Source organism: Nilaparvata lugens, chromosome 1, assembly GCF_014356525.2.
Source record: "Nilaparvata lugens isolate BPH chromosome 1, ASM1435652v1, whole genome shotgun sequence".
Lineage (NCBI taxonomy): Eukaryota > Metazoa > Arthropoda > Insecta > Hemiptera > Delphacidae > Nilaparvata > Nilaparvata lugens.
This window is the reverse complement of record NC_052504.1, coordinates 95611953-95622661: the sequence shown is the minus strand read 5'-3', so window position 1 is coordinate 95622661 and position 10709 is coordinate 95611953. Positions and strand designations below refer to the sequence as shown.

Genomic DNA, 10709 nt, shown 5'->3' with positions numbered 1-10709 from the left:
AAAACAATAACATTAATCATTTTGGCAAAATTGGAGCAATAGATCATTCATCACTGGAAATTAAATCATAGGGTTGTACATGGTTTCAGGATCCTCTCGGGTCATACTTAGTAGCCATTTCTTGATAATAGATTTAAGCGACTGTATTCTATCACGAGACCTGAAAACTATTTTGATATCATTGGGTAATTGATTGAAAAATTTGAGTGTAAGAAAAATAAATGACTTCCTAAAAAGAGTGCAGTTTGGCCTGACTCCTCGTAGGTTGTGATTTCCACCCTCTCTGTTAAATGGGACCCTCAACCAAATCACAATAGTCCACTGTTACACCGTCATTTCCACTTATCAAGTAAAACATGGACAATACCTTGTGAACATACATATGTCTCAGCGGCAAAACAGTAAAATATTTCAGCGTAGCGTAGCAAGATTTTAGGAAACCTTAAGGATAATATCAGTTAAGTCTTGAAAAATCATTCCGGAAAGACCCCTGTTATGTGATTGATTGTGACGTAATGTTAACATTATAACATGGTCGTAGATGATAGTATCTTACGTCACATGGACGGGAAGGGACCTTTTGCAGGCGAGAATGATGTTTCTAGTCAAGGCGTTACCGAGACTAGAATTTCATTCGAGCACTGCAAAAGACATTACGTCCAAGTAACGTACACTAATTTTTTGTCATAATAATCTAAAGAAGAATAATTGAGAAATAGAAAACATTACCTGCTTGTGCTGACGGCAACGTTGTTCTCCTATCTTCCTCCACTGCCATTATAACGTGGACCTCACTATAGATGCATATTTGCGGGAAGGTCGTTTATGTAAATTCTATCTCGGTTGGCAGTGACCAGTTTTGCTCACAAGTGTTGTTAACATATTTTACTTACTTACTCCCAGGGCCATCTATATCTAAGTTGACATTTGGCCGCACCAACAAACTGTCTCCACGTAGTTCGCTCCTCAGCATCTCTTTCTGTCGCTCCAAGTCTAACATATTTTAAATAGTAATAATGTATTATTTATTTTCACAAAATATGAAATAAAAACAAAATCAACAAACAACTTGCGCAAGTGTGAGAAATAAATGATGATAAAATTTTTGTGTAGGTTATTTATATTTGTTGGTAATTGTGTGAATTTGATGTTTAGGTGAAGATGTGGAGGTGCCCGCTGTGCGGCCAAATCTACGTCTCGCAAGAGGAGCTCGGCATCCACGTGCTCGCCGAGCATGTACAAGCGGCCTCGCCGCAGTATCAGTGTCCCCTCTGCGAGCATCCGCCCACCTCGGGGCCCCGCCTCGCGCACCACATCACCGACAACCACGCCTCAGCGCCCCTCTGGAGCTGTCCGCTCTGCGACCAAGGTACTCTACACTTATAGTCTAAACATTGATCAAGTGCAACACGAAAATGTAAAAGAAAATATTCTTCTTTTACATTCAGCCTACCGCTTTTTTTCATGACAGAATTTAACTAGGTATAAATAAAAATAATAATAATACTGAGGGTGAAGCTAACATAAGCTATTAGGCTTGTGCGTGGGTAATGAGTGATGATGAGAGATGACGACTGCTTTTTAGGTGGTCGGGACCGACCACTTATCGTCTTCTCTGAAAGACGGGGAACTTATTCAACAAATAAATGAACTTGTTTCAGTTTTATTTAGGCATCCATTTTCAGTGAAGTTTTGCAGTTCATGAAACTAAAGGATATGATGATTATCATATGAACATAAACTAGTATTAATTCAATGTTGTTCATTTATCTTATTTACACTTGAAAATGGCTCCTGAAGGGTTGAAACTAGTTATGATGGAATAAAATCAAGGGTAAATTTTGGAAAAATGGTGATTTTTTACCAAGTCGTGAAAATGTCGTACTTTCACTTTTCAGTGACATGAGGTTATGAATTTGCAGTACTCTATCGGTGAAATGTTCAAGTATTTTAAAAGTAGAGAATCTGATTCATATAATATATGAATATTATGTAAAACCATGCAGTGGGAATATCAAATAATATTTAGAACTACTACAACACTAAATAGAAACTGATACATTAAGCTGCGTACACATATACGCGCTTCCAACCCACACCGAGCACGCTCCGCCCTCGTACCGCCCTCGTTCCTCCATCGAACCACAGTCGCTCCTCCCACGCACCCATCATGAACGTTAAGGAAGATGTTAGATCTTCTCGCGTTCCCCGGTCGAACCACTCTTGCTCCCCGGTCGATCATCAATCGCTCTGCTGGAGTGACGTTCGGTTGCGGAGCAGAGCGAAAGTCTGTACGCACCTTTATATGAATCACTATGTCACTAAGCAGTGAAGTGTTAGAATAAATCTTAGGGTTAAAGAAACGAGACGGGGCCGCCGAAAACAATGGATGGACAGGTAGAAGTTCTAGTGACCCTTCAGTGGTCGCCTATTGTTATTGAATTTCGACATTTTCGTGGTCAATTGTTAAGGTTTCAACTCCGAGGAAGATATTGGTGGACCAGTCTGGTTACTTGAAGGCACTTTCAGCTGTAAACCAGTGGTAGCATACAGTGATTGGATAAACACTCACATTACTATCGATGACAAGTACAAATTTAGTCAAACGTACGTGGTGTGTAAAGCCCACATCGATTTTTGGACGTACTTATAAATTCTACGAGGCTGAATGGAACTTGACAAACACATCATATGTTTCACAAGTTGTGTTCAATTTAATAGATTTTGAAAGGACGCCAAAAAATCGTACGTTAAATAAGTATCGAATTGTATGCAACTCTAGTTAGTTTGTATACAGCTTGTGAGCAAGTTGAGTTTCATCAAATTAATCATTGGGAATAATACAATTACATTACTGATTTAGATTCAATAATTGTAGAAAATACAAGTAACATATGTAAAGTGCAAAGTAATAGAGAAATTTAATTTTTTTTTCATTTCATTTTTTTCATCCCACTGACCACCTATGAAAGGGGTATAAGGATTTGTCAATTATAATCTAAGTCGTCAATCTTTGCATTCTATAATTCAAAAAGAATTCCTCACTGGAATAAGGACAAACCTGCAACAACTCCTCCCTCACCTTAATTCTGAACTTTTCACCTGTAAGAGCTTTTATGCGTGTTGGCAATGAATTATAAAGCCGAATTCCTGCACTCTTTACCCCCCTCTCATACATACCAGTTCGATGTATGTCGTCTCTGAGGTTTTGTCTATATCTGGTATTGTATGAGTGGAACAACTCTCCTGTATTGAACCTATCTTTATTCCTATCAATAAAACAAAGAGCCTCTAAATATATACACCTGGTAGTGGGAGAATCTCTAACTCTTTGAAATAATCTCTACAACTTGCTCTAATAGATTCACCCACCATTACTCTAACTGCCCACTTTTGAATCCTAAATATATGTATTGCATGAGTTGAATTGCCCCAAAATATAACACCGTATGAAAGAAGAGAATGGAACACAGCAAAATAAACACTTCTAAGCGTTCCTGCATCCAGCAATTTCTTCACGGTTCTAAGAACAAATACTGCTGAGTTCAGTTTGCTTTTTAGCTGGTCTAAATGAGGTCATATGGGGCCACTAATGAGGGAAATGAAGCGGAATCAGAGGACAATAAAGTATGCTAGTCGAGAGTTAGAGGATGAACCTGTTTGGAACAATACAGATAAAAGTTTACAGATAGCGCGGCCCCGTCTCGTTTCTTTTATGTTCGAGGATGTCGTCAGGTACAATGGGGTACATGTATAGCCCATTTCACTTGATTGCTTTTTTTTGCTCATAATGATGCTTTTCTATTATGTTGTAATTGTGATGTATATTGCGATTGGTTGCAGGACACGAGAACAAGTCGGCGATGCTAGAGCACGTGGTGCGTAGTCACGTGTCGGTGGCGGCGCAGACCACACAGTGTCCTCTCTGCGAAAAGCAGTATATGACTGACGAGGAGATGGCCGACCACCTGCTCAAACGGCACACTGCCCCCTCCACCGTCATCCCCACCTCCGCCACTGCTCAGCAGAGTGGCGCCAAGTTCAAATCGCAGTTCAAGCTCAAGGGCGCTGCCGACTCCGCCAAACGGTTCAAGAAGAACAACTTTGCGCGCTCCTGAGTGACAGAGTAGACTTGTGAAAACTTTAGGAACAGTCGTAATCTTGTGAACAATCAATTAATTATCTTTATTGAATGATTATCGAGAAATTATTTTTGTTTGCTGAAGTAATATTAATTTGAAAGAAAAGCTGGCTCCGCCAAAAGAAGGTGGAACAACTTCACGCGCTCCTGAGTGACAGAGTAGACTTGTGAAAACGTTTTGGACAGTCGCAATATTTTGAACATTTAATTATCGTTATTGAATGATTATCGAATTATTGAATGAAGTAATATTAATTTGAAAGAAAAAGCTGACTCTGCCAAAAGAATGAGGAACAACTTCACGCGCTCCTGAGTGACAGAGTAGACTTGTGAAAACGTTTTGAACAGTCGCAATCTTTTGAACATTTAATCATCGTTATTGAATGATTATCGAGAAAATAGTTTTGGTTGTTGAAGTAATATTAATTTGAAAGAAAAGCTGACTCTGCCAAAAGAATGAGGAACAACTTCACGCGCTCCTGAGTGACAGAGTAGACTTGTGAAAACGGTTTGAGCAGTCGCAATCTTTTGAACATTTAATCATCGTTATTGAATGATTATCAAAAAAATAGTTTTGGTTGTTAAAGTAATATTGATTTGAAAGAAAAGCTGACTCTGCCAAAAGAATGAGGAACAACTTCAAGCGCTCCTGAGTGACAGAGTAGACTTGTGAAAACGTTTTGAACAGTCGCAATCTTTTGAACATTTAATCATCGTTATTGAATGATTATCAAAAAAATAGTTTTGGTTGTTAAAGTAAAATTTATTTGAAAGAAAAGCTGACTCTGCCAAAAGAATGAAGAACAACTTCACGCGCTCCTGAGTGACAGAGTAGACTTGTGAAAACGTTTTGATCATTCGCAATGTTTTGAACAATTTATTATCTTTATTGAATGACTAGTAGGTAACCCGTGCTTCGCAAGTGTCTATTTTAAAATTTTGCAAAATGAAAACTTGACGTAATAAAAAATTCGAAATTTGAAAATAGGCCTATAATCATCATTGGTTAATGAAGAATCTTTATGCAAAATTTCAAATCAATCAGTCCAGTAGTTCAGACGTGATGATGTGTCAAACATAATTTTCCTTCATCACGTACGTGTATGAGCCAGCTCTTTCCATTATTATAGTAAAGATGATGGATAGATGCATGATTTATCAGTATCTTTGAATGAGAATAACTTTTAAACGGTTTGAGAAATCGGTGCGGTTTTGATGCGACAGAAAATCAGTTATTTTTATTCGAATAGGATCCCCAATCATACCTATCATCTAATGTCCCTTTTAAAAGAAATGTTCAGCTGCTTCTATACAACAACTGGAAGCATGACAAATTGAAAACTTGACGTAAAGAAATCTTGAAGAACTGAAAATAGGCATAAATAACCATCCTCGGTTAGTTAAGAATCTATATCCAAAATTTCGGGTAAAACCTATCTCAATGGGGGCATGGGACGGTCAAGCTAGAACAATACAACTGCGAAACCCTTTGGCAGTTAGACTTAGCACATTTTTGAGCAATGAAGCGTATCCTGTTAAGTTTAGTGATGTTATTCCACACTTAGACTTTTACTGCGGGATTCCCATTTCCGTGTTCTGTACAGGTCCATCAAAGTTATAATTTAGGTCCATTAAAGTATTAGACAGTCTGTACTCTGTAGATTTTCGTGTAACATGGAGTTCACATGCAGAATTTATCAAGATGCGACAAAGATCTAAACCGTGAAGGCATATACCACTTTTTATTGATGTACAATCAAATTGCTAATCATAGGATATTATGTTCGTCGTTTTGTAGAAGCCAAAAACCCTGCAATTGAATGGTGTGTATATAACGATTTTATAACTCGTATCAGGTTATCAGAGATGTACATATTGTTTCGAAACAGAATTTTCATTTCATTCTCATTTAATTTAGAAAAATAGTTGAATTCCATTGCTATGGAACACAATTTTGAGCCTATTCTAATTATCAAAGAACTAATTTCCTTGTGCTAATTGATATTTTTAAAGGATACATATTATGTCGAGTTGTAAGTTGCGGACCAGAGTGGTGGCTTTTGGAGTAGGTTTTGAAAATATATATTTTATGCTGCTAAACCTATCTGGATGGGGGCATTAAGAGATCTATTGTTTGATATTGGTTGAGCATTGACATGGGTTGACAGTTATTGTTTTCTATTCAACCAGCGTTGAAGGAGGGGTATTGTTCTCTCTTGACCGTTCCATGCCCCCATCCAGATAGGTTTTACCCAAAATTTCAAATTAATCAGTTGAGTATATTTCAGACGTGATGATGCGTCAAACATAATTCCCTATTCCTTACGTGTATAAGCCAGTTCTTTCCTTTATTATAGTAAAGATGATGGATATATGCATGATTTATCAGTATCTTTGAATGAGAATAACTTTTGAACGGTTTGAGAAATCGGTGCGGTTTTGATGCGACAGAAAATCAGTTATTTTTATTCGAATAGGATCCCCAATCATACCTATCATCTAATGTCCCTTTTAAAAGAAATAATCAGCTGCTTCTATACAAGAACTGGAAGCATGACAAATTGAAAACTTGACGTAAAGAAATCTTGAAGAACTGAAAATAGGCATAAATAACCATCCTCGGTTAGTTAAGAATCTATATGCAAAATTTCGGGTAAAACCTATCTCAATGGGGGCATGGGACGGTCAAGCTAGAACAATACAACTGCGAAACCCTTTGGCAGGTAGACTTAGCACATTTTTGACCCTTGAGCAATGAAGCGTATCCTGTTAAGTTTAGTGACGTTATTCCACACTTAGACTTTTACTGTGGGATTCCCATTTCCGTGTTCTGTACAGGTCCATCAAAGTTATAATTTAGGTCCATCAAAGTTATAATTTAGGTCCATCAAAGTATTAGACAGTCTGTACTCTGTAGATTTTCGTGTAACATGGAGTTCACATGCAGAGCTTATCAAGATGCGACAAAGATCTAAACCGTGAAGGCATATACCAGTTTTTATTGATGTACAATCAAATTGCTAATCATAGGATATTATGTTCGTCGTTTGGTAGAAACCAAAAACCCTGCTATTGAATGGTGTGTATATAACGATTTTATAACTCGTATCAGGTTATCAGAGATGTACATATTGTTTCAAAACAGAATTTTCATTTCATTCTCATTTAATTTAGAAAAATAGTTGAATTCCATTGCTATGGAACACAATTTTGAGCCTATTCTAATTATCAAAGAACTAATTTCCTTGTGCTAATTGATATTTTTAAAGGATACATATTATGTCGAGTTGTAATTTGCGGACCAGAGTGGTGGCTTTTGGAGTAGGTTTTGAAAAAATATTTTATGCTGCTAAACGTATCTGGATGGGGGCATTTAGAGATCTATTGTTTGATATTGGTTGAGCATTGACATGGGTTGACAGCTGTTAATGTTTCCCATTCAACCAGCGTTGAAGGAGGGGTATTTTTCACTCTTGACCGTTCCATGCCCCCATCCAGATAGGTTTTACCCAAAATTTCAAATTAATCAGTTGAGTATATTTCAGACGTGATGATGCGTCAAACATAATTCCCTATTCCTTACGTGTATAAGCCAGTTCTTTCCTTTATTATAGTATAGAAAACTGAAGAAGACATAATACTTGAAAACCTCACAGAATCATATTGATTTTTCCAATACATCAATAAATTTTATTTCGATTAGGATCCTCCTCAATTTGAATCAGGCAGCCTTCTGTTTTCCAATTCCAAACAAAATACCTAAAATACTCGTTTCACTGCGAATTCGTGTCCAATAGTACATTATAACTGAAGAATATAAATTATTACTTATTCTATTGTGATCTATTCATGTTTTTCTTATGAAATTCAATGATAGGCCTACAGCACGAAGACTATGTCCATTTCATTTGTACTGGTGGCAAAATTTTACATTAAAAATAATTATTTGATAAAATCCAAGTTCAATTGTAATGAAAACAAATTCCTTCAAAAAATAATTGATAATAATATGTTTCGAGGAAAAAAATTAAGAACAAAGAAATTGGGAAAAATCGGGAATCGAACCGAGGATCCATCGCTCCATAAGCTAAAGCAACGCTTTTTTAGCGTTTTACCGTTACGCTAGACGGCCGTTTGAAAATATTAGTCTTGTAACAGCATTATAACCTCCTCATAAAAAAACACACACTTCTGAGCTGCAACAATGTAGCCTATGGAACTTCATGTACGGTAGCATAGATTTGAACATTAATTCTGAAAAATCTAGAAGGAAAATTGAAATTTGGGCTTCCAGGTGCACGAGATTGATATTTTTAGAATCTAAGTGCAAAATTTGGAGATCTAAATCATTCCCGTTTTTCCGATATGCAATCTACAAGTTGACATGTTTTGATGCGAACTAACACAACCCTACTCTCTCTTATTATATAGATTATCGAGAAAATAGTTTTGGTTGTTGAAGTAATATTAATTTGAAAGAAAAGCTGACTCTGCCAAAAGAATGAGGAATAACTTCACGCGCTCCTGAGTGACAGAGTAGACTTGTGAAAACGTTTTGAGCAGTCGCAATCTTTTAAACAATTAATTATCATTATTAATGTATATCGAGAAAATAGTTTTGGATGCTGATGTAATAATTATTTGAAAGAAAAGCTGACTCCGCCAAAGGATTCAACAGGAACAAATCCGTGCGCTCCTGAGTTATGGATGCTGATGTAATAATTATTTGAAAGAAAAGCTGACTCCGCCAAAGGATTCAACAGGAACAAATCCGTGCGCTACTGAGTATAGACTTGTGAAAACAGTCGTAATCATTTATTTATTGGATAGTTATTCAGAAAATGGTTTCGGATGTTTAGTTAGTAATTAAAAGAGCGATGAAAGGTTTCTATAACTACCACTTTTTGCAGGCATAAGCTACGTGCTAAGGAACAGTTGCAGACTTTGATAATATATTCGTCTGTGTAAACTGTTCAAAAGGGTCACGCTTACTTCTTATTGAAAAAAATAATAATTTAATCAATATAAAAAATTAATTGACAAGCCTGATTTATTCGAATATATTTTAAATATATAGGAAACGTTTCTACAAAGTGCGTTGTAGAATTTGTGTTATCCTTTGTGTAAACTGTTTGAAAACAGCGGCAACCTCTTCTTTATTGAAATATAGTGAGGTCCACGTTATAATGACAGTGGATAAAGATAGAAGAATAGCGATACCGATTCTCTGCATTAATTCATTATATTTCTACACTGTCAAAAACATAATTGGCACCGTTGTGGACCTAGAAAAGGATAGTGTCACTGGCTTTGTCGAATGATAGACAAGAATAGCAAAACCAAAGTTGATAAAATACTGTCATTATAACGTGGACTTCACTATAGTTATGGTCGAGACGTAATATTTCAAATCTTCTGTTCAATAAGAATATCCACTGGGACCGTTATACAGTCATAATGTAGAATCATACAGTCATACATCAGATCATAGATATTTGATCGTCTTCAAATACTTAATAGTATTTTAAAGTGATTTTGTTCTTGCAATCTTCACTACAAGTAACTTAGAAATGTGCAAAATTTTCCAACTTGCTGCTTCACTGTAAGATTTGAAACACGTTGCAATTCAAGTGTAGAAGGAATTTTTATTATTGTAAAAATTCAAGGTTATAGTTTTAAAAATGTGCAATTTTGAAGGCATTTGAATTGGGTCAAAACTGTAAAAACACTGGATTTATTTGAATGTTTTTAGGAAAAAGGTTCATGAAATTTGTCGAAAACAATACATTTGATAAAAATAAATGCTAAACTTATTCTTTATTCTTTTTTATTCAGAATAAAAGTCTAATTTGTGTATTCATAATTTTTTTATAAGCTACTCATTATTTAAAAACAATTGGTGCATGTTGTGTGTTAATCTTAATATTATTACAAAACTTCATTAAGTTGACAAGTGCGTTTTAATAATAATAATTATTTTTTCCCCCGTTTTGTAATTTATTTAGTAAAGTATTTTCTTTTGTGCTGACATTGAAAAATTAACTATTAAGAAATTGAATTTCTATGAATCGATTCTTCTTATTGTAAATTTTTAAGTTTTTCCACCACAATGAGGTATATATTGGATAAAGTAAATTAGCATGAAATGACCATTCACTAATAAAATAATTTGTATTGATCAATAGACCTAGTATAATTATTTTATTGGACCTTTTAGGCTATCATAACTACTGCCTTTACAGTTTTAAAGTAACTTCTCTTCATATAGGTACCGTAGTAGAAGTATCTCCATATACACCTAATTTTTCATGTTCAGGACTAGTTAGCCTAATAATAAACAGTTATAATAGTCATATAAATATTAAATAGAATTATCATTTAATTAAAAGCTTCCAGAATGTTGAAATAGAAATAGAAAGAAAAATAAAAATCTTAGTACCCTTTTTGAAATATTTAATCACAACATGTTTCGGACATTGATGCCATTCATACATTGATACCCTTTATTTCAAAAAGGGTACTAAGATTTTTATTTTTCTTTCTATTTCTATAAAAGTAGCCCTATACA

The 10709-nt window shown here is 35.4% G+C and overlaps 1 protein-coding gene and 1 long non-coding RNA gene across 2 annotated transcripts; both read left to right on the top strand.

The window, feature by feature from the left end:
- Positions 1–1155: 1155 nt before the first annotated feature.
- On the top strand, positions 1156–4225 carry LOC120349462 (telomere zinc finger-associated protein-like; the record flags this gene model as incomplete). The annotated part of the gene is given in 2 exon segments (XM_039419670.1): positions 1156–1369; positions 3844–4225. Coding segments are annotated over 2 exon segments (489 nt in total), but the record flags the coding sequence as incomplete, so codon positions are not given.
- A 1441-nt stretch (positions 4226–5666) lies between these two features.
- Positions 5667–10325, top strand: LOC120349466. The gene is made up of 2 exons (XR_005570360.1): positions 5667–5745; positions 7002–10325. It is a non-coding gene; the product is annotated as an uncharacterized LOC120349466 (long non-coding RNA).
- Positions 10326–10709: the final 384 nt, after the last annotated feature.